General features: G+C 37.9%; 1 protein-coding gene across 3 annotated transcripts in view; it reads left to right on the forward strand.

Moving 5' to 3' along the window:
• Positions 1-12,300, forward strand: part of LOC131430261 (vascular endothelial growth factor receptor 1) — a 140,469-nt gene extending 128,169 nt beyond the window's left edge. For all 3 annotated transcript variants that reach the window (XM_058595079.1, XM_058595078.1, XM_058595077.1), the window contains 5 exons: positions 29-197; positions 786-919; positions 10,600-11,204; positions 11,261-11,417; positions 11,481-12,300. In XM_058595079.1, coding sequence (XP_058451062.1) covers positions 29-197; positions 786-919; positions 10,600-11,204; positions 11,261-11,417; positions 11,481-11,896 — 1,481 coding nt within the window. In that variant the 3' untranslated portion in view covers positions 11,897-12,300. The remainder of the gene's footprint in view (positions 1-28; positions 198-785; positions 920-10,599; positions 11,205-11,260; positions 11,418-11,480) is intronic.
• Positions 12,301-22,975: the final 10,675 nt, after the last annotated feature.

Raw genomic sequence — 22,975 nt, forward strand, 5'->3', positions numbered from 1 at the left:
AAGTTGATTTGTTTTTATTTTCTTTCAGGAGAGCTCATGGTAATCGTTGAATACTGCCGTTTTGGAAATGTTCAAAATTTCCTGTTGAAACATCGACCTTACTTTATTGATCAGATCAATTCGGACACGGGTGAAATCGATCCTAGTATCGAAAAAAATCTATTCCGGTGGTCTAAAGCAGGCTACATATATAACAGGTAGGACTCAGAATTCATAAAAGTTTTCTTTGTGAATGTTATTTTCTAACAACTTATTGTTTAACGAATGGTGATCGATTGCTATAGTTTTAGAAAAGTATGCTAACAACCGATAATCTAGAGTTCTATCGAGTACCTACGATAACAACTACAAAGTATGTACTCAATTATTCCTCTTTCATACCGATCGATTGCCTGCTCTTCGCGATGACCAAACAACATAAGCTCAAACTGCGGTTGCAAATCATTCCTAACCAATCTATCTTCGATCTATCTCTTTTATACATTTTGTCGCAATCCTTTCCTGGAACCATCCTCGTGTAATCGTGTGCTAACCTCTGTACGCTGCCAAACTATCCAACTGGTGTGTGTTTGTGTGATTCCACTACTGCTAAAATCATTGGTGCTGGGCTTTGTGTATTGTAATTGTATTTGTTCCGTAACAAAATCCCACAGTCAGGGCTTGAAATATGTTAATCTTTCGTTTTCAACACACAACGTGAACCATCACAACAACAACAACAACAACAACAACAACTCCCACCAACGTACAACCAACTATCCAATTTACTGCAACAACATCAACAGCAACAACTCGACAAACTACCCCAATCCGAAGAATCATATCAATTCCAAGGGATACGTTAGACATTCCGGTATTCAAAACATGGCCATGGTGGACAGCTGCAACACGGAAGCTACAGTGATGACCTCGGTTGAAGGTGAGTGTTGGTCGATGCTAATATGTTCATCCTATCAGGCCATTAAATGGATTTGAAAACTGGGTTTTAAACCAACATGACATAACCTCACAAAACGAGCAGAAGTTATCAGCGCTTTGCTGACATTTTTAGTAGTCTAGTTCCTGTGGTAACTTTTTTCGCACTTTTCATTTAACTGTTCCCGATCAGATGCACATAACACAAGTATATCAACAGTTGATATGTATAACAATTTGTGTTATTTTGAGATATTTAACAAAACAGTTGAAAGTTAAAACTTCTGATAACAATAAAATAACAAAATCAGTTATAATGTTTTATTTCCATTTGCAAGACTCATGATAACGTTCATTGATTGGAAAAATTAGTTCTTCCGTTGCTTTATATCGAAATATAATGATTAGAAATTTCAAAAAACTAAAAGAAGAAACCAAATCACTCAATAAATTATTCAGTTAATGAAAAAAATCATTCAACAATTTTGGATTGAAACGATGCTAAACGTTGGCTGTGATATAGTTTTTCTGTGTTAAATTTGCTTTCTAATTTATTACAACTATTGTTATAAGTTTCTGCTTTCGGATTTCTGTAGTATCAAATTCAATAATAATTATGATACAAACGTTTCAAAATCCGTTGCGATTTTGTTCCCGCTGGAGTTTTTTTGTTATGATTTTTTTTTATATTTTACCAGTTTGTTAAAAAATATTTCTGAAATAAATTACTCCAGTTGTTATAATTCTGTTATTACCATCTGATAGGGTTTCGTTTAACTGTTGCGTTTTTTCCAATCAGATTTTTTTTGGTGAGATACTCAAAATAATTTAAACTAGCTCAAAGCGTGTTATATTCATGTTTATATAAAAATCAAGTGAAAATGTATGAATGACTGAATGAACATTGTTCTACAACCAGTGTTGGTGATTGCCGAAAATTTCACAGAAGCTGCTATATTGCTATCTATATTGTATACAACATTTTCAATCCGGTAGAAGATGCTACAAGAACTCGAGTCTCTCAATGCATGAACCGCGAGAGAATTTTTCTACATTCCTTCGCTCCACTTCATACTCTGAGTATTTCTCAGCCCATAAAAAAATTGCAGTCTGATAATGATCGCCGCTGTGTGGAATTTACCAAGAGAGAATCGCAAGTTGACAATTATCGCAGAAAATCGAATCGATGATTCGACTTGATGATTCTCATACTAGGTTGCAATATTTCAAAACCCTTGTGTGGAGTATTCACATACATTTTCATAGACACAACTTATACAAAGATTATACGCACATAGTTAGAATAAGCGGCAATAGTAAAATGATTCTATCGCAATTATCAACTGCCTGTATAGAATCGGATCGCGAAACGAGAATAAGCAACCGTTTGTTGCTTCAGAGAGGATCCCCACAGCAGCGTGCTAACCTTTGATTCTCAGAAATGTCATCGAGAGAAATTCGCTCTCGCACTGGTGTCGATTCTATGTTAAATGAGCCATGCCGGGTTTTTTGTTGTTGCGATAATTTCCAACTCTCTTTGATGGCACTGATGCAATCGGTGAAGAGTTGCCAGCGAACGTTCTTTGATACGATAAAAGCCATCCTTGTCTACAACTATCAGTTTTTTCGCTCCATGCCATTACATTACCTTCCATGCATTCCCATATCATTTCATTCTGTTCCTTGTCATCTCACTGCATTACAGTGTAATTTTGAAGTTTCAAAGTCATACTTTGAATATTTTCGAATCTACTATTCTTTGAATTTACTCGTGCCATGCAATTCCTTTGAAGCAAGTAAACTTTGGAGCGTGATTTCTTCAAGCCGCCCATTCACAGGATAATAAAAAAGACTACTGAACAACGAATCTCTTTTTATGTTGTACAGAGAAGTGCGTGAGCCTCTAATATGTATTTAAAATGTGTTTAGTATTTTATTTTTAATAAAAACATAGTATCCGAGTGACTATCACGCACATGAGGCAAGTTTCAATTTGATACATTATTTGGTTTGTATCAAAGTTCCCTCCTATGGCTGGTGGGCTTGACGGTATTGCAATTATTATCAGATACAATCAATTACAATTTAATTTAAATATGTGTTACAGTTTTTAACTTCATTATTGAATCAATTAATGAGATATCGAACGACTTGAATAAAATGTTGATTTCATTACACTTCAACATCCGTGGTTCGAAAGGCCGATAGGACTTTAATGAGCTTTGTTTTATGTTCCATTTTCTTACTACAAGCCCAGTATGAACCAGTATGAAGTGGAAATTACGTGAGTGAGCGCATCCCAATCGGGTTTTAAACGATGACATCAAACGAACAATAAATCAAGTTCATCTTTGACGTTTATTGGTGGCTTGTGTAACATTAAAAAATGTGGAATGAGATGGAGTATAATAGTATAGAATAAAATAATACAGACTGAACATATGAGCAAAACCACTGATAGCTGCCAAACGATGTTCATCCAGTTTATTTTGTGAGGATGTGTCATGTTCGTGTGGGACCTGATGGGTAAGATGATCTGTGAGTAAATTGTAAGAAGAAGTGCATTCAAGAACGGTAATAAAGGCCACCGTTTGAGCTCAGGACTAACAATCGTCCAAAAGCAGAGATAATAGTAGGGTAACGGTACCCGTTTTATGTCACCTTCATTAGTTATCTAATATATTAAAACCATTGGTTAGAGTGAGATCTGTTATCTATGTTCTATAGACTGACTTCAAGAGTAAAAAGAAATTAGTAGCATTTGATTCGAGTTTTCGCATCGCTATAACACCAGTATTGAACAATTTTTGAACTACTTTTTTCTGCAGTATTGGTTTACAGAACCGAAACAAAGTGTTCGATTTTATCACAATTTATTTATTGAAAGTCTAGTAATCGTCAAAATAACACGGTGACTCTACTAATGAGATGACTATTGGTACATAAACCCTAGTTAGAATCTATTAGAATAGAAATAGTAACTCAATGTTACGATGTTTGCTTGTGAAATATATGTGTGTATATGTGTATATGTATGCGTGTGCAGGCCGGCAGATCATTTTTGGTTCGAGTGGGTAGTTTGCCTTTAAAAAAGTCGCCGACTGCGTTTCTATTGTTCATGAATGGAAAGGAATATTCAAGTAGTTTTGTCATTGATTTATTACAGCATGTAAATAAAATACATAAAATCATTTGCGCAATGCAAACGCAGAGCTGCGCTTTGCATTTCGCAAAACAAATAGCAACTTTATTGAGTCAATCTTGCAACATTGTTGATCCTGAGTACGTTTTTAACTAGCGAAGAACCGAAAAACTTCGTTCATTCGAACAAGATGATCCTGGTCAAGGGTGCGAAAATTTGACATTTTTTATACTGTTGCCAAGCATAAGACGGTCACTACCAACGATACGCGCAGCTGCTACGTTCAACAGTAGCCAACACGCAATGACACGAGATCTTGGCGCAATAATGAGAGTCACGACACACGACAGCAGTTAATTTTGCCGCACTCTCTCACAGCAGTCAAAGCCACAGCCGTTCGCTTTGTGGTAGTGTACGTACATACTGGATAAGTAGCTGCTTTGTTCATTTTCGGTCACGGGTTTCGAGAATGTCACGAACTCAAAATGTCATGACATTTTCATAACGGGACTGTCATATCCGCTGTGACCGATCTGTGGCGATAAATTGAATGCGAACGGCGGTGTTTTTATTACCGGTTCAATTTCAGTTTTGAAAAAAAATCAGAGCTTGTTCATGCAGATGTTTCAAAGTTATTACAACTATTTACTTAAATTTCATACACGAAGTATCAGTATATACTGTATTACGCAAAAGTAAAAAATCTTGCACCAGAGACAATACAGAGACTTATTTCTATAATTCTGGTTCATGTTAAACGGGGTTTAATTGTTTGATCGAAAAAGTGCATCCAAATTCTGGAAGTCAAAGCATTTACTTTGCTTTTCTCATTGAACCGGTTCCTTCCAACGGGAGTGCAGAGAAACAAAACGCGTAAGGGAACGTGTTATAAAGCGTCCCTGCTGGAAAAACGCCCCCTTCCATTTTTAAGTATTCAAGACTTTTCTACACAAAAGCTTTATCACTAACAGTATCTTTTCCTAATTTCTGCTATACAAGTTTGGCAGTTGTCGTTTGCAGGAAAATATGAAAACACTGAACATATCATTAGGCAGCTTTTCGATGTAAGGTTTTTCTTCGACTAAACAATCATTTTTACCGTGTTAAACGTCTAATGGTCGGTTGCTACTTATCAATTAACTTTCGGCAGTGCTCTTGTCTCTATTTACGGTATAAAAATCTAGAGAAACAAAACCATTTCTTTGATACGAATTTTCTCATAACACGAATGTTATACCCCACCTTCGATTCAACAGTATTCTTCACCAAGTAACAATCCGCAACTAGTTTTGATACGGCTAAGTCCAAACTATGTTGCAAAAAGAGCACGGATATTTTTTTTATGTTATACTGGTTTGTTTTAAATGACAGAAATGTTTCTTCATAACATAACTAGCTACGAAATAGTTATAAAGGTTTCCAATTACCAAATCTTTTTGTCATATTGCATTAATTATAATTCATAAGTTATCGTTACTTAATCCAAAAGCAAAGTCTTGGCATTACATTCCTTTTGTGGAATTTGGCCTTTCTGTTTCAACAGACTTCGCAGCCGATTCTTAGTGTACAGAATCATTGCATGGCTAGTACTATGGATCCTACTGACACTACGAATCCTTCCAGGTCGGGGCTCGAACATACGACAACTGGCTTGTAAGACCAGCGTCCTATGCATTGAACCGCCAACCCGGGACTTACTTAATCCAAACATATCTTTAATCACAACTATGCTTCTTGCTACTAGTTGAAAATAAGTTTATCAATTTCAACAGTAGCAACCCGTTCTGATACCACTTAGCCCAATGATGTTGAAACAAGAGCACGAACATGTTTTCTATGTTAACCAGTGACAGCAGTGTTTCTTTATAACATAAACATTAAACTAACTATCATTTGTAAGTTATCGTTACTTGATTCTAACAAATCTTCAATCACAGCTATGCATTTAGCTACTAGTTGAAAAAAGGTTTATTTTCCGTCGCGAAATCTTTAAAAACACGTAAGCGTCTATGTAAATCGTTGCTGTGAATTGATATAGCAGTAACATAGATATTACAAGATTATGACATACAATTTCTGCATTGATTTAGATAGCTATCGGTTTTCCCAACGTTATGATAACGAAAATACAACCTAGAAAACTTTTGTTGGCTTGAATATGGCGATCACACTATGGAGTCGCAAGAAGTGTGTAAAACATGAATAAAACCAGGATATTACTTTTTTAAACACTTCTTTTTGGCGAAAATAATAAAAGGCAGAATAGTCATTTTTGTTCTATGCACTATTATAAACATGAAGAAAACAATATAGGGATCGAACATCGATTGTGATAATATTATAACTCTCATGATATATGAATTTAAAATAATGAGAAATCACTCTACTTGGATTAATGTTGTTCTGACCCCATAGGGTTATTTCGTTGTTTTTCTTCATATCTTCATAAACAGATTTTGATTGAAGGCGCATAAAAAACAGGTAATTAAAATTGCATTCCGTTCGACAGTTTCAAAATCGTTGTGAAATTTGTACCATGTATCAAGTTTGTGATTTGAAGTACTCTACTGCCTTTTTATTGCTGATGGAAAAGTATTCTGGATTTATTCAATGTTTATAATGTCGATGATGACTCAGTTTCAACCAGTTTGCTTGAAAACAAGTTATTTTCAAGTTATGGAAAGATAAGTTATTTCAGTAGGGCATTAGAACGTAACGACAACTTATTTTTAGCTGACTTGACAACTAGTAGAAACTGCGCTTTTTAAGTCACGCAAGTGGTTATATGTAAGTACCAATCACTACAATTTCTGGTTGCAAACTAGTCACAAATAAGCTAGCGTAACAAAAATTGTTACTTGGGTCGAGTTTAATTATTGTTTTAAAGATTTATAACCGTTATTAACATAAAATGTAGCGTTGGGAGGAACAAATGTGTTGGTTTCCAATTATAATTATTTGATTCTGCAATTGATGTCTGATGCGAAAAACATCTTCTTTATCTGCTTCTCTTCTATATCGACATTTCAAGGGGCATATTGCATCATTGTTGTGGGACACACCACTGATTTGTTGTGAGGCATATTAGACGGTTGCTGGGGCATTATGCCAACGACAAGCGAAAATACTGAGAATGTGGTCGTTTTGGAAAATGTGTTTGTATCAATCAATTCTCATCACTTCTACCGAAATTATTGAAAATTATGTTGCTCAGACGTATTGCAAAGAAATACATACATTCTCGAAGAAAATATTTTAGCACGTTTAGAAATATCTCAATGTTTTCTTAAGGGGGCATTATTATAACACTTTACCCTAAGGATACACAAAAAACCGTCTGCATTGGGAAGCAAGACTTTCTTGTGCATGTCCCTTACACCTCATGAGAATCGACATAAAACGAATTTCAAAGTTGAGCCTTGTTGGTGACTATCGCTCGAAAGTTGTTGAATTTGGAAGGAGCTACTGTTTATTGTGGCTAGCCATTTTTAGATTGAAAAGAGTAGAACAACTATCGATGAGAGCCAACGACGATATTCACGAGAGAAAATGTCATGAGACCTATGACATTTTTCATCTGCTATAGTCGTGGCGAATTACAAACGGCGCCTGCTGTCATTTGCGCGGTTTGACTGTCTGCTGTCTCATGTCATTCTCCAGTACCGCTTGCAACCCTGATCCTGGTACTGTAACAATTGGATGAACGAAACGCACAAACTCTGGAACAAGCCCTCTTTACCATTTATAGATTTTTTTGTAAGATATCTACAACTTCTCCCAGACTCATTTTCCTTTGCAGTAGTTACAAATAAACGATATATAAAAAAGTAGTCGCGAAAACATATTTCTGTCACTGAGTAACCTTTTCTTGTCAAAATCGTTCTAATTCAATTTCCCAGTTCCATAGATATCTGCTGGTTGACTAACTGAAAGTCTTTCCAATAGTTTAAAAAATCGCCAAAATGATTTTCTAATATTTTTTTAAGAGATGAAATCAATTGATTAAAAACTTCAAAGTAAGATTTGCTAAAAAAACTATTGTTTTTTCAAATAGTTCTTCACCATTCTTTGTTCTAAACATTTTGGAATTTTTCGGCAACGCGGAATTTAAGACTCGCTCAATTCAAGGTCAGAACTTTGCAAACTGCTTGTATTTTTCCATGCGATTCGATGACGCAAAGACCTTACAAGTCTTGGTTTAATATTTCCACACGATCGAAAATTTCAATCAGCATATTCAGGTGAAGTAACTCGAACGTTTCCAGGTGATCATGAAATCAAGACGCTTTAGCTGATAAGGCAATGTCAATTTTCATGTCTACAGAACGGTCATGAAAAAACTGCAAACATTGTTTGTAATTTACTTTGACAGTGCTCAGAAATTATTGTTATCATTATTCGTTTATATGACCGTTTGGTCATTCGCCGAGGTTCCTCAGAGGTATTTTTCGTACCACCCACCAGTATAATGAAAACGAAAATGTATACAAACCTTTCATTCATCATTCAATTCAATTTTTCAAATTGCCTTTTATAATACATGCTACTGTAAGGCTGATATAAAACCACAAAAGGCGAAATATTTAGCTGTAATAATGCAGAGGATGGTTGCTTGATTTCTGCACTAAAGTTATGTTATTATAAAACACAATGTGAAAATGTCGTCGAGTTGAATCGATTGGTATATGGCATTTGGCCTCAGAAAAATTTTCTAAAGTTTGAGCAAATTCTATACCTATTTTTTATATAAAAAAAAAGGTAAAACTGCTCTGAATAGTACAGTGCTGGTGATTAACTTTCGCAGGTAGGGCAAGTCCCTACATTCAGCTCCTATGATTGATATTTTATCTTTGATGCGTCTCGAGCCAATGAACTTTCTCTTGGCATTTTTTGTTGAAGTGCTGTTTCTTCTATTTGAACCTATTTGTTAACAAACTTCTCTTCAGCAGTGCTGTCTGGTCTAAATATTTGATTATTTGATGATCAGCTTCTTATGATTGGCAATGAGTAGAATTAGCCGAAAAAACAAGCGAAATTAAAATAAGATTTCAAAACTTCGGGACCCGAAATCGTAAAACAACTCGAAACCCGGATAAATTTTTTAACCCGAACCAGTTGAAAATGAAAAATCGGCACCCGGACCCGACCCGACCATAACAAACATATTTTTTTCGGTATTCGAACCCGTCCAATACTCCTCGGGTACGGGACCATCTCTAGTGCCAATTAAGGATATATTCTAAATGACTGTTTGATTCACTGATTCACAAACTTTGAGTATAATATCTGTTTGTCTGTGCTATGAACTTATGAAACAAGTAAAATTCAGTTCCATTAAGGCTGTGCACCATTTCGCGAATGACTTTAACTTTTGGTTTAAATTTGACATATCGATAGCACCAATTCAACTAACTTCAATTCAAAGTTTGACTGATGAAAAGATTTGTGTTTATTTCGCACTGAAAATGAAATGATAACAAGTGTTATAACAATTGCAATACAAAGAACGTAAGAAGAACGCAATCTCAGGATGGAGGTATAATTGCTTGAAGCTTTTAACGCTGAATTGAAATGCAGTAACAAATACACGAAATTTAAAAACAATGATTCGTTTTTAAATTTCGTGTATTTGTTACTGCAATCGGTTTAGAAATTGTAAACATGCAAACGCACACACACTCGCTCACGGACTGAATGGCATAAAGTCTGCGTTGATGGTCGTGATTTTGAAATAAATGTTGAAAAACTCATCAAAAAACGGCCAACAACGACGCCGGCCACAATCAAAGGCTGTGCTATTGAGAACGGGGTAGGAATATATCAAAAATCAGGTAACAGAACATATCGGCCTTGGTGAGAAAGAAAAACTTTTTTACACTGGATTCTTATTATTTTCTTGATAGGAAGTAGAGGATGAAATATTCCACAATAGAATCAAATCTTCCTGAACCCAAGAAATAGAGATAATTTATTGGACGTTCTAGAAAGACCACAACTATATGCAAACAAAAGTGAATTTTTACCGACACGAACTATAGCAGGAAAAATGTGAATACACGCATTGAATACTTGTGAAAAATTGTTGGTGTCCATGCACGGAACTATGCCGTCTTTGATCCGGATCGGGATAGTATAAATAGACCTCAAAGAACTCCTCTAACTGTGCCACACTAAAAGTAGTCACTCGATCTTGCTCGATAATTTTTGCAATCATAAACCGTTTTTCTTTGCGTCAATTTTCGTCAATCACACGACTCATTACTTCAGCGCCAACTCTCTCATTTAGTGGAGACTGGAGAGTCTAACGTAATTGACTCTTGTGGCAAACATTGAATTCTACCATACCTAAAGTTTACTATACCAATGATCGCTCGCAGCCTTATATTATATGTGTTATCAATTAAGGCATACGATAGGAGCTAGCGAACCACAAACTATAACTTTTTCTAGGGTATCCAAGAGCTCCTTTACTTACAGAACTTGTAGTAGCTTCGAGCTGATGTAAGTTTTTTACGATAGCTAACACATTTTTTCAATTACAGCCGAGGAACCAAACACCAACAACAGCGTCAACTCAAAAGAGCCACTGTGGCGCTCCAACTACGGTATGGACTACAAGGGCCCTGCCCGATCGGTGACCACAATCGATCTGGTTTGCTGGGCTTCCCAGGTGGCCTGCGGTATGGAATACCTAGCATCTCGAAAGGTCCTGCATGGGGATCTTGCCGCACGAAACATACTCCTGTGTGATGACAATGTGGTGAAAATCTGCGACTTTGGGCTTGCTCGCTCAATGTATAAGAGTGACAATTACAAAAAGAAAGGTGACGCACCACTGCCATTCAAGTGGCTGGCATTGGAAAGTATTAGTGATAACATTTTCGGAACATACTCGGATGTGTGGGCCTACGGTATTGTACTGTGGGAGTTCTTCTCTTTGGCCAAGGTACCGTACCCGGGAATGGAACCCAATCAGGAGCTGTACAACAAACTACGCGATGGTTACCGGATGGATAAGCCACAATATGCCAACCAAGACGTATATGATATTATGTTAAATTGCTGGAATGTTAAGCCAGACACGAGACCCAGTTTCAAAGATCTGAAAAGCCGGTTCAACGCAATGTTGCCGGAGGAGCTGAGGGATGTGAGTAAGAGTTACCTTTAGTTTAAACAAATATCTGTATGTTGTTTATTTTCTAGCATTATATCGATCTCAATGAGCCATATTTGGCGATGAATGCCGAAAAGGAACAACGAGGTGAACCAGACTATCTTACCAGCCTTGGTCCTCCGGAAGATCAGGCTCCTCGGCCGCCTCCAAATTACGTCAACGGAATTATACTACCGTTACCGCCCAGTATGCCTAAATTCTATACATCCTAAAATAATCTCTACTAATTGATAATCTTCCCTTCCACAGTTTCCGACAAGCCGGACTATCTGAAAATGACAAGTGCCAAGTCCGACTCGGAAGAGAGCCAGTTTGACTTTGCCTCGTTCAACAATAGTCAACCGTCACCAACGTTGAAGAACAATCTGGACACCAGTCCGCAGCAGGGCAGTAAACGTCACAAGAAAAAGGGTATTCCCGAGGAAATTCCGATGCTACACAATCGCGGCATATCCGGACAGGGTTTCAATTCCGACTCGGAAACCGAAGCAACCAGCCCCGTACCGACGGTACGAACATCGAAAATTCAACAACCCGAACGCGAGTACACGAATATTAAACGATTGGATCGAGCGCCCGACGACAAATCACTAGCGGCGAACGACGCCTTCAGCAATCCTGGGTACGTTATGGTGAAAACGGTCAACGAGAAGAGATTAACATGAGTCCGGACGATTGACTGATGGAAAAGGCGCACAAGCCATCCTCAAACTTACTTAGCACACTGCAAACCGATTGAAACAATCGGTTGCTGATTGACTTCCTCGAGGTTTTTTATGGAGAGTTACTTTCGACTGAGAAACAAAACAAAAACCCTGTATCATTTTAGAAGAACCTAACCATTTGAATGTGAATCGAATGTACGTACGCTTCTATGAGTAGAACTAGCGGAGATGATTTATTTACTGCTGATAGTGAAGAAATGAGAGCTTTCCACGTTATGCAAACGTTATGCACTCCTATGGAAATTGCTTTTTGAGAAAAAGTTGCCTTAAATGTTTTTACGATCAATATCGATTATCTTTCTCATTTTAACGATGCACGTAAATTATTGATATAGAGTTTAACTGAAAACTGAAGAAATGAAGTTTAATTACAAAACTATCACATTACGTCTCACTGTCTGTCGCTCTTTGCCAGCCACTCATGGCACGGCTACCTCGTAAGACCCCCCCCCCCCCATTGATCAATCCACCTTACTCGATGTGTTTCTCTTTTTTGGATCTCCAATCTGCTGTAGCAATTCTTGGTCCATACGCCGTCTCCACATTCTATCTTAGACCATAGATGGTTCGCAGCAGATTCTTCTTAAAAGCGCGTTGATCCTCGTCCACCATAATCGTTTAGTAGATGGTCAATTTCGTGCGATGGCGTATTCGATTCAAGGGTTTTGAGAGTTCAAAGTACGCACAATTTTCTGCTGGAATAAGCCTTTGTATTTCTTTGCCGGTATCATTGTCGGCGGTCACCTGTGAACCCAAATACACGAATATTCAATATTCGAGATGAAAGGCGAAGTCGACGACACGACCTGCCACCCGCCTATTAAAACTGTATCGTAAATTTAACTACCCCTCAGTAACTCGTAATGTCAAAATGAAAGCTTAGGAAATATATTTGATACTGGCAACCCAGGTTGATAAACTGTTGTTTTTAGAATAACTGGTACAACATCCTAGGTTACTATTGTTGCTCCATTTAAAAATGTAAATAGGACAAAACGACTCAATATGTTATATGTATTTCAACACGGCTATAAATCAGGGCGCAAAGGAAGAAAACGAAATGGCAAGTATAAATGAACTTTCTTTGCGTTTCGCCTTCGGCTCGTCAGTGCTTAAAGCAGTTCAAGTAGAACTGCCATCTCCGCCTAGCAGTCCAACTTGAACCGCTAAGCAGACGCAAAGTCCACACTATACAATGAATTATACCCAGGTTCAGGCGCGTACACAGGGGGGGGTTTTAGGGGTTCAACCCCCCCCCCCCCCCCCCCCCCCCCCCCCCCCCCCGAAACAAAAAATTATAACCCATGGGAAACATTGTGATATAAATTGTACATGTGTTGATTTATCACCATGTTCTAAAACCCCCCCCCCCCCCCCCCGAAAATTTTCTCTGGCTACGCGCCTGCCCAGGTTTAATTAAAATCGATAGCTAATATAACAACTAATGATTTTTTTAAGAGGCTTCAAAATTGTCTGCAATCGCGTTTGCGATTTGCCCCCGGATGCTGCCGAGAAAACCGCTCACACTAATCCAAATGTTTAGGAATGAAGTGGTTGGAACGAGACCTTTAAGATATAAAAGGTAGCGAAATGAGATGCAAAATAAGTCAATGCATTTTTATCAAACAAATGCGGTTCGATTAAAGAACAAAGAGAGTAATTTAGATCACGAAACATGAAATCGATACTATCGGATATAATTAATGTAAAATATAAAAACGACCAATACGACTTCGATAAACATTACTAAAAGAAATTCTAGGTGAAGATTTATAATAGATTCTTAGTGAAGTGCTATAGTACGGTCTGTATCTTCCTACGAATGTTTTTCTTAAGTAAAGATAGTCCAAATAGACTAAAGTAAAGATAGACTTCAAATATCCATATTTCGTATCTGCTCTCTTTAATATTTAATATTCTTGAGTCGTAGCATGTAATCGAGATTGACAATCGCCGATTCAATGTTTTCTTCAGTAACAGATGTTGTTGGGTGGCCAGGGATCTCATCATGATCCAAGCATGTACGACCACCTTTGAAGCGTTTATACCACTTGTATGCCTGTGTTTTTCCTAGACACGATTCACCAAAGGCCTTTTCTAACATTTTCGCCGTTTCGGAATACTTAAATCCATTTGCAACACAAAATTTGATGCACGCACGTTGTTCTAAATTTTCATCCATTATAAAAATCGCCACACGAAAATCTTCTTTGTATGGACGCCAAACAAAGACTAATTCTACGATATGCGTCAAAATTTGACAGAATGTGTATAAAAGTATTGCCAACGTTGAGAGAATTAAAGTTTACCGATTGGACAAGCGCGGGAATTCTAAAATGAAAATTCCGGTTCTTTTTTTATCATAAGGTACAATCAGAACTTACAGGAAAAAGCGAAATACCCTACCAATAAGTAAACAAAATGAAATAAGTATTCAATATACATATCAATATTTATCTCAGAAACAGATCTGGTTGAGTAACTGGCCGTTCTCCAGGACTATTCTATCACCATTTTCTTTATTTCTTCCCAGGAATCAATTGAATGGCAATTTTCAAATTCAGAAGAACTTTTTTAATTTGTTTGTTTATTCATATTGCTAGGGTACCTTGGTAACTATTTTGTAGCAATCAGAACAGTGTTGTTTGAAAGTTTTATTTTCATATTTCACAAGGAGTCGCTATATTTGGGGTAACTGGCGGTAAATCATTCAGGAACAATTTTTATTTCCCCGGCGAACGACCAAAATTAAGTTAAAGCCGGGTATAAATAAACGATATAAAAAAAAAAAATTATTTCGTTTTGGTTCGGAGTGTCTGGTCGTGTCGTCGGCGAAGTGCTTGTATGTTGTCATCTTCATCTCCTAGTTATGTGTCACAATATTAACACCATCAGCGAAATCAAATAGGTAACTGAAGAGACTTTCTGAAGATCGGTTTGGTGTGACCTGTGCAATAATTTTTGGATTATTTATGGTTATGTCACGCTGTTTAATTATGAATTGTTATTCATATTACTGTTAGCATGGAGGAAGAATTATGTTGTTGAATTTAGTACAAGTCGAGATATTCACAATAGTGAAAATTGCTGATAAAATTGCAGGGCTGCGTCGAATATTGGTGGTTCTCCGTTGTAACACTGATGTAGCTGTCATATATGAAACATTTCGTATCCATATCCCACATCTTCCCTCTTCTGCAAAAAAGTCACAATGTGTTGTCTCATGGGATGGAACTTTTCTGGCTCACCGATAGTAGCACATATTTTACATGCTTTAGTTCACGATTCGGCGTGCAACTACCTGACTAATAGCATAAATCAAATAAACATAGATTTCTCACTGTACGGTGACACTAACAGCACCTCTAGTGACAAACGGGTGTACTTTTTTCCATTAGATACTGTGGTTGTGTTAAATGCGTAGGCAACTTTTTGCATGCATTTTAGGAGCATTTACGCACCCATTCTCCACCAGACGGTGCTTTTGGTGTCACGGGTTGCTCAACTATATTACTATTACACTGGGAAATCTATGTTTATTTGATTTATGCTAATAGCAAAGGTGAGGTGAGTCAGCTTCGAATCTCGTACATAGAAGTAGGGGAGAGAAATGTCAAATTTGTGCGCGCCATAATTGCAACACTGCGCACCCATACAATTGACATTAATATTGACAGTAACTTTCAATACCATCCTTCGTTGTAACATCTTGCACTTTTGCCATCATTAGAAACCCAAAGTAGGTAGATTCCACTCTGACCGTTTCCCACGGAATGGATGTTTCGTCAAACGGCTTATTAACTCCAATATACAACCGGCATAATGTATCCGCAATATTGGCGCGTCCTCGGATGTATGCAGAGTCCAACCAGAGCTGCAAATTGTCAGTCATGTCAAATGACCTTGACAGACTGACTAAAATCATCGTCAACTGTAATCGGTAAGGTCAAAGTGTCTGTCAAATGAGATAATAGATAGTTCAATGACCAAGTAGAAGTATACTCAGTCAAAGACAGCCCGATCAATAAGGGATAACGAAATTGTATCTGGGGTTGTTTCGTTTTTGTCGTGAATACGACTTACTTTACTATGGGGTGCCTTTTCAAAATTTACCCTCTGAGAGAGTGATAAGTTTTTGATCGTGAATATCTATTGTTGTATCTAATGAATCAACATAATTCTTGCGAAATGCCATCGGAAATATGATCACAATTTTATGATAAAATTTTCAGTTTTGTGACATAGTCTCAAATAATTCAAAATTAATCTTTTCTGAAATGTTTGGTATAAACGAGTATCAAAGAGGATAATTCATAAGGCGCGTTTGCCTTTCTCGTATTTTTAAAGCTCATAGCTCAGTGATCTGTGAAAGGATTTATATAATCTAACTACCAATAGAATCGAAATTTTTCAATTTAAACGTGTATAGTAAACGCATTGAAGTATTTCAATAGTACACTATTGAAAAACCTGTCTCATTTGATCCATGTCAACACCAGCCAATCAGAACGCGTTCTAAGGAAGAGAACAAAATATCTGCTGCTGTACAACAAATCGTCCGGGAAAAATGTTCCGAAAAGTGGTGAATATCGCAGTGAGTTCCTCAATTTGGTCCTTGTGAATGCTAGAAACGAATCCCTACAACATATTGAAAGTTTCTTTCAATAAATTATGCAAATCCAAAATGAAATAATCGACATTAAAATTCTGTATTCGGCTATTTTTATAGCCGTTAGGACCGCCCATTAGTAAAAAAGCTACAAACGAAATCACATAAAAGGAAATCTCTTAACAAAAATTCAATCAGTTTGGATTCTATCGCCACTGCGAGCAGATGTGTTTTGCGTCGTCTGCACAGCTAGTTTCGCTTTCGACAAGAGCGATTACGTCACAGCTGCCAGTCATTAGCATTGGGAAAAAAACAACGGTGGAGAGCATTGCACAAAATCAGCCGTTCTAATGGCTCTAAAAGTTTTCTAAAGAACTATTAGGATTTGTTGTTCGCAAATCGAAAGGAAATATCCTCAGTTTAGTGCAAATCTAGAACAGTTTGGTTAGATTTGTGCACTTTTTGCTGTGTGAAATTCACAGTAATCTAGATCAAGTGAAGCCTTCTTTGTTTTTGCGAAAAATGTTCCAGAGTTTAATGTCGTAGAGAATTACGCAATTTGACCTTTCTGAATGCTAGAAACGAGTCCCTTCAGCATATTGATAGTTTCTTTCAATAAATTATGCAAATCCGAAATGAAATAATCAACATTAAATTTCTGAATGCGGCTATTTTTATAGCCGTTAGGACCGCCCATTAATGAAAAAGCTACAAACGAAATCAGGTAGAAACAAGCGTCTCAACAAAAAGTGAAGCCTTCTTTGTTTTTGCGAAAAATGTGCAAAGGGGAATGCTTGCATAATTCATACAATTGATCAACTAATTGATATTCGGAAGTGTTAAGGAACATGTCAGTTATTTTCGTATTCACGACATCCAGTTATGTCTCTGACATTACCCACCCGCCTTTTTCTATCTGAATTAGTCATAATCTTGGCCTCGTTAATAGTTAAAATAACAAAAATTATAACTCAATTTAACCTAGGTGATAACAAAATTGTTACAAACCTTGATATGTAAATATCAATATTATATATCAATTTGTTAGAAATTTAGTACGACTTTTCAGATGTTATTACCCATTTTTTGGGGGAAAGGCTTTATCGTGCAAATCTAAAAATAGATTTCGCGAAGTAAGGTGAAATTGCATAACTTTAGGCGATTTGATTTGCGTTAAAAAAACATGAACAGTTAAGCGACTGGTTTCGAACCGGGAAGTTTTGAGTTGCCAACATACGCTACGATTGCATCGGGGCATGAGAACCAACTGAGGTTGGAAGGATATATTGGCATCATATAATAACTAGTGTAAGGCCATATTGCTTCAAAAAATAAACTATCGCTCTCCACCTCTTTTGTCGTTTCCTTCCAACCGGCATAGAAATGACAAAGGGGCTATTTTAGAACTATGAGCAAGCTTTTTTTTCGGTACTGAAGAATAGTTGTGAATGAACGGAAATGATTGAATTCAGTGAAACAAAACTACCTTATAAAATCTGAGGAAATCAACTAATGAATGATAGATTTTCAGTTTTTTCTTCTTTGTACCAAGAGGGCCGACTTTTAATTCGAATCAGTTTGCTCGTTCAATTGAAGTAGTGAATTGTCTGTACGTGTATGTATGTCGATTGGCGGGTATATTTGATTAAAATGTGCTCTTAATTTTCTCGGAGATGGCTGAATCGATGTTCGTAAATTTAGATTAGAATAAAAATTCGTTTGAAAGTCAGTGAAAAATCAGAAGTGTATATAACATCGATTTGAATAGCAAGTTTTTATGATTAATGATCAAGCTATTGCCTTTTAATCACATTAGTTTGCGATATCTGCAGCCAGAAGACCCGACAGTAATGTCAAAATTGAACTTTTATTCCAGTTTGATTGTTTGATATCTTCCTAGATTGACTCACAGAAAAATAATTCAAATGGAAAGTCTCATAATGCGGGTCGGTTACTTTAAACTCTACATTGCAAATTTTGAATCCCTGCTCATGGTTCCGGATTGGAAGTAATCAAAATACTACAAAATGAGACTATTATAAATTTATCAGATATGGATAGATTGAACTTTTCAAATCGAAGGTATTATGGTGCGATGAATCGTTTTTGTCTGATTCATGAATGTAAAAATGTTTATGCAATGATACAGATAACAACGGGCTAAATTCGATATCGGCAAATCGTAGATCATATTAATTGATGACCTAACCAACTCATTTCGATTTTACTGATTTTTTATCCAAAAATTGTGAAAGTGATTCGATATTACTTTAGTTTGCGTTAGGCCATGATGATATAATCAGCGCCACTAAAAAACATTTTTCAATATATTATTAACAAAGTTTTATATTAAGAACTACGTAAAAAATCATCAGATCAACATAGTATAAAGAACAGCAAGAACTAAACATAAATCGGTACGAATTTTTAATGATTTTTTTCTCTATTTTCAGTACATCCGGGGTCCGTTAACCTTAAGTTACTTTTTTCAATCTGCAACTAAAAAACCTATAAATCGAGAAAGTTTTGATTTTGTTTTCCGTTTATTGCAGCGTCACTTTTGAAGACGTTTTGAAATTTTTAACACTTATCACTCTGTGTTTTCGGAAACAAAAATCGGCCACCGATAAAATTGAAGAATTCAAGCATTTATTTTACTCCAAGCTTGTGAAAATCATCTCTTAGAAAACATTGCGGATTCAATGAACTGAGTCGAATGCTATATCACTATTTCCAATATTTTTTAGTCGAGTTTAAAAGCGCAAAATCATCTTGAAAAATATTTACTTTCAGTTCAAAATTAATATTTGAATAAAAACTTTACACAATTTTAGTAGGAATTACTTAGGAACGTTCTCAAATTTAAAATTTAGGCTGTAATTTGAAAATCAAATATTAAATTATTGTTTTCAAAGGCATCTTCAGGTATGTGAAATTGGACAAAATGTTTGTTACTGCTCTTAATTGAAGCATAGCATTTTTCGGGTTGAAAGTCAAAAACATGATCGACAAAAGTGTTTGAACTCTTTTTTTTTTTTCTCAATTCTCTAGTATAGTTTTACCTGAAATATAACGGCCCGTAATATAATATTTGGCCTTGCTATAATCTTGATAAAATCTGAATGTTTGCTTCTGATTTGGATTGATATTGATTGATATTTATAACAGAATGAGATATAAATATTAAGATCATATATAATTTTGATAGAATCCTGTTATGCTCTGTTGATCGAGAGGTGACGCATTTTGTTCTCTCTCTCATTCTCCTATTCCCTGTTGAAGTAAAAAAATTCCATGAGAGTACTAACAAACATAAATTGATAAAGTTAATTGTTCTTTGTAAAAAGTCATCGGATTTCGGAGTTTATTGGTGTACATGAATTTAATTCAATGTTTATGCTGCTTGATTAATATTTAGTCACATCGCAATCAAGCAGTGACAGGAGAAATGAAGATAATATCAATCGCATCGGCAATCAATGAGCGTCCTGGTGAGTATAATATCAAGAGAATTTAAGTTATGACAGATCGGCTCTCAGACACTCAATATATGATGATTGGTAGAGCCTGGTTGGCAGCAGTCCAGTGACATAAACTATCCAATCTTCATCGTGCAAAGTTGCTCGTTGATAGTGACATTTAACAGCTCTGAGTCCAACATTCCGATCTACCCCATGCTCGTTTAGAATTCTCTCAAGAGCAGGTAAGTATAAACGCAAAACCCTGTCCGTCATTGCGTAGCACAAAATGGCGTTTCTATCGGTACATGCAGCTCTTTTGGCAGACAAAACGTGAACTTTCGTGCGGTTAGCCCAACTCGCGACTTTTTCTTTGTGGTCATTTAGATCTCACTTTGATCAAATTCCTATCCCTACTTCCCCGCGGTGCCGGCTGGGGTACGAGTAACCATAGGAAAGATCGGGTAACCAAGCCCGGAGGGACCTTGGTCGTATGCTGACAGGGAAGCGGGGGCTTGCTTTCTCTTTACAGAGAGCAAGCCTATCCGAGCATCTGTTCCCCATTTTGGGGCGGCTCGAAACAACGTCTGTTCTCCATGTTAGGAGCGGCTGATTACCGTCCTTGTGTCAGTGTGGGACTCTAAACAGTGATGACACAATGGCCCTCCGGCGAGACAGGAGGTTGGTGCAGGCGTAACAAGCCGCCCGGAAAACACTTGTTACGCATAATCAAGGAAGAAATACGACTCGGAATAATCGGCAAAGACCTACGCGACGAAATAAGTACTACGATTGGAAGCATAGCGCATGGAACTGCAAATCGCTTGGCTTCCCAGGATACGACCAAATGCTGCATGATGAACTTCAAATCCGCGGCTTCGATGTCGTAGCACTGCAGGAACTTTGTTGGACGGGACAGAAGGTGTGGAAAAGTGGGCATCGAGCGGCTACCTTCTACCAGAGCTGTGGGACAACCAGCGCCTTAGGAACGAGATTTGTAGTGTTGGGCAAGATGCGCCAGCGCGTGATTGGGTGGCAGCCAATCAGTGATAGGATGTGCATATTGAAGATCAAGGGTCGTTTCTTTAATTACATCATCATCAATGTGCACTGCCCACATGAGACGAGACCCGATGACGAGAAGGAAACATTTTACGCGAGTTAACGACCTTGCTACCCGGACTTGCATCCGCAGACACCAGTAAACAGGCAGCAGAGCACATTATGTGCTGACGCAGAACACGGTGTACATTTCGGCATGTTGCTAATTGTGACAACGTGTGCAGAACGCACGGCAGCTAGGGTATTGTTAGTTTAATTTATCGGAATAAAAGTCAGTCTTGATTTAACCTTAAGCTGGAATTGGCGTTTTTTAAAAAGAAATCCAAAGACTTGATTTCTTAACTCGCGCAGCTGGAACGAACCTACGACAGCTGTTCACGGCGGGATGTAAAACTCGTCATCGGCGACATGAGGCCGGGAGGCAATGATCGGGCTGGAGCGCCTGAACGCGGTAACAAACGACAACGGTCAACGATGCGTAAACTTTGTAGACTCCCGAGGAATGGTAGTTCGAAGCACCTTCTTCCACCGCAAAGATATCCACAAAGCCACCTGGAAATCACCTGATCAACATACGGAAAATCAAATCGACCACGTTCTCATCGACGGGCGATTCTTCTCCGACGTCATCAATGTCCGCACCTACCGCAGTGCCAATATTGATTCTGACCACTTGTCGCGGTTTGTATGCGCTCAAAACTATCGACGGTGCACAACACTCGTCGCACAGGAACGCCGGGACTCAAACTCGAGCAGCTACATAGTGTTCGTACTGCAGAGGAATACGCGCAACAACTGGAGCAAGTGCTACCAACGGAAGAGCAGATTAGCGCGGCAACACTAGAAGACGGCTGGAGGAATATAAGGCCAGCCGTGAGTAGCACTGCTGCAACCGTACTAGGTACGAGGTTATCGAATCGAGGAAATGACTGGTATGACGGCGAATGTCAGCGGTTGGTCGTAGAGAAGAATGCAGCAAGGGATGGTACCACTGAATGATAAACAAATGAGATACATACGAAACAGGTGCGATTATTGTGGGTTGCATTGTGATGCCACCCGGCAGTGTGGTCCCATGACCAAGACCGAGTGCCACACGCGACTGTGTGCCATGCAACCAAAAAGCGGGCCACATGCACGCTGCTGCCTACGACGGGGTGGTAGGTCAGCAGTGCACAGTGGTATGTATAGTGTGCAAAAATTTGTTGCAACCGGGTTACTTGATCAAGTTCCCATCTGTTGTTGATCAGATCAACCCAGTGAAGTAAAGTTTTGGGTCGTATTTGTCGTAAAAAATTGTTAAGTGCACAAGTGTTTAGGGTATTGGTTGAGATTGGTGGTGGTGGTTGGTTGGTTGGTTGGTTGGTTGGTTGAAAACGTATCGATGGCTAACAACACCGATGGCAGCGTTGCACATGCAGCGAACCGCTCCTGTATACGTGCCCGTAATTAATGTATTTCAGTGTGTTAACCGTTAACGCCTATCGATGCGGGCATAGACAGCGAACCGCCCATATACGTGTCCATGGTTGATGGTTCGTATCGAGAGGCATTTTATTAAATCGTTGTCACGGCTTACTATGGTAAACGAACGTAACGACACATGGTGCGTTTTGGTAGTTTCGGAACGTACTTTCACAACGTGAAGTCCGTTTTGGAAAATCTGCGCAAAAATTTTTTGCTCCATACAAATGTGACCAAGTTGCAACCGGCCAACCAACGGCCGCATCATGCACGTGCAAAAGCAGCGGAACCACCTTCTACGCTACCATGCTAGGGTTCGCATGGAGGGGTGCCACAAAATGTTCTCGAATCTTGGCAAGGTTCACATCCGAACATCAGATCGACATGAAATTTCAAAATTTGGGTAGACCTGAAAAAAAAATTTTT

Source organism: Malaya genurostris, chromosome 2, assembly GCF_030247185.1.
Source record: "Malaya genurostris strain Urasoe2022 chromosome 2, Malgen_1.1, whole genome shotgun sequence".
NCBI classification, from domain to species: Eukaryota; Metazoa; Arthropoda; class Insecta; order Diptera; family Culicidae; genus Malaya; species Malaya genurostris.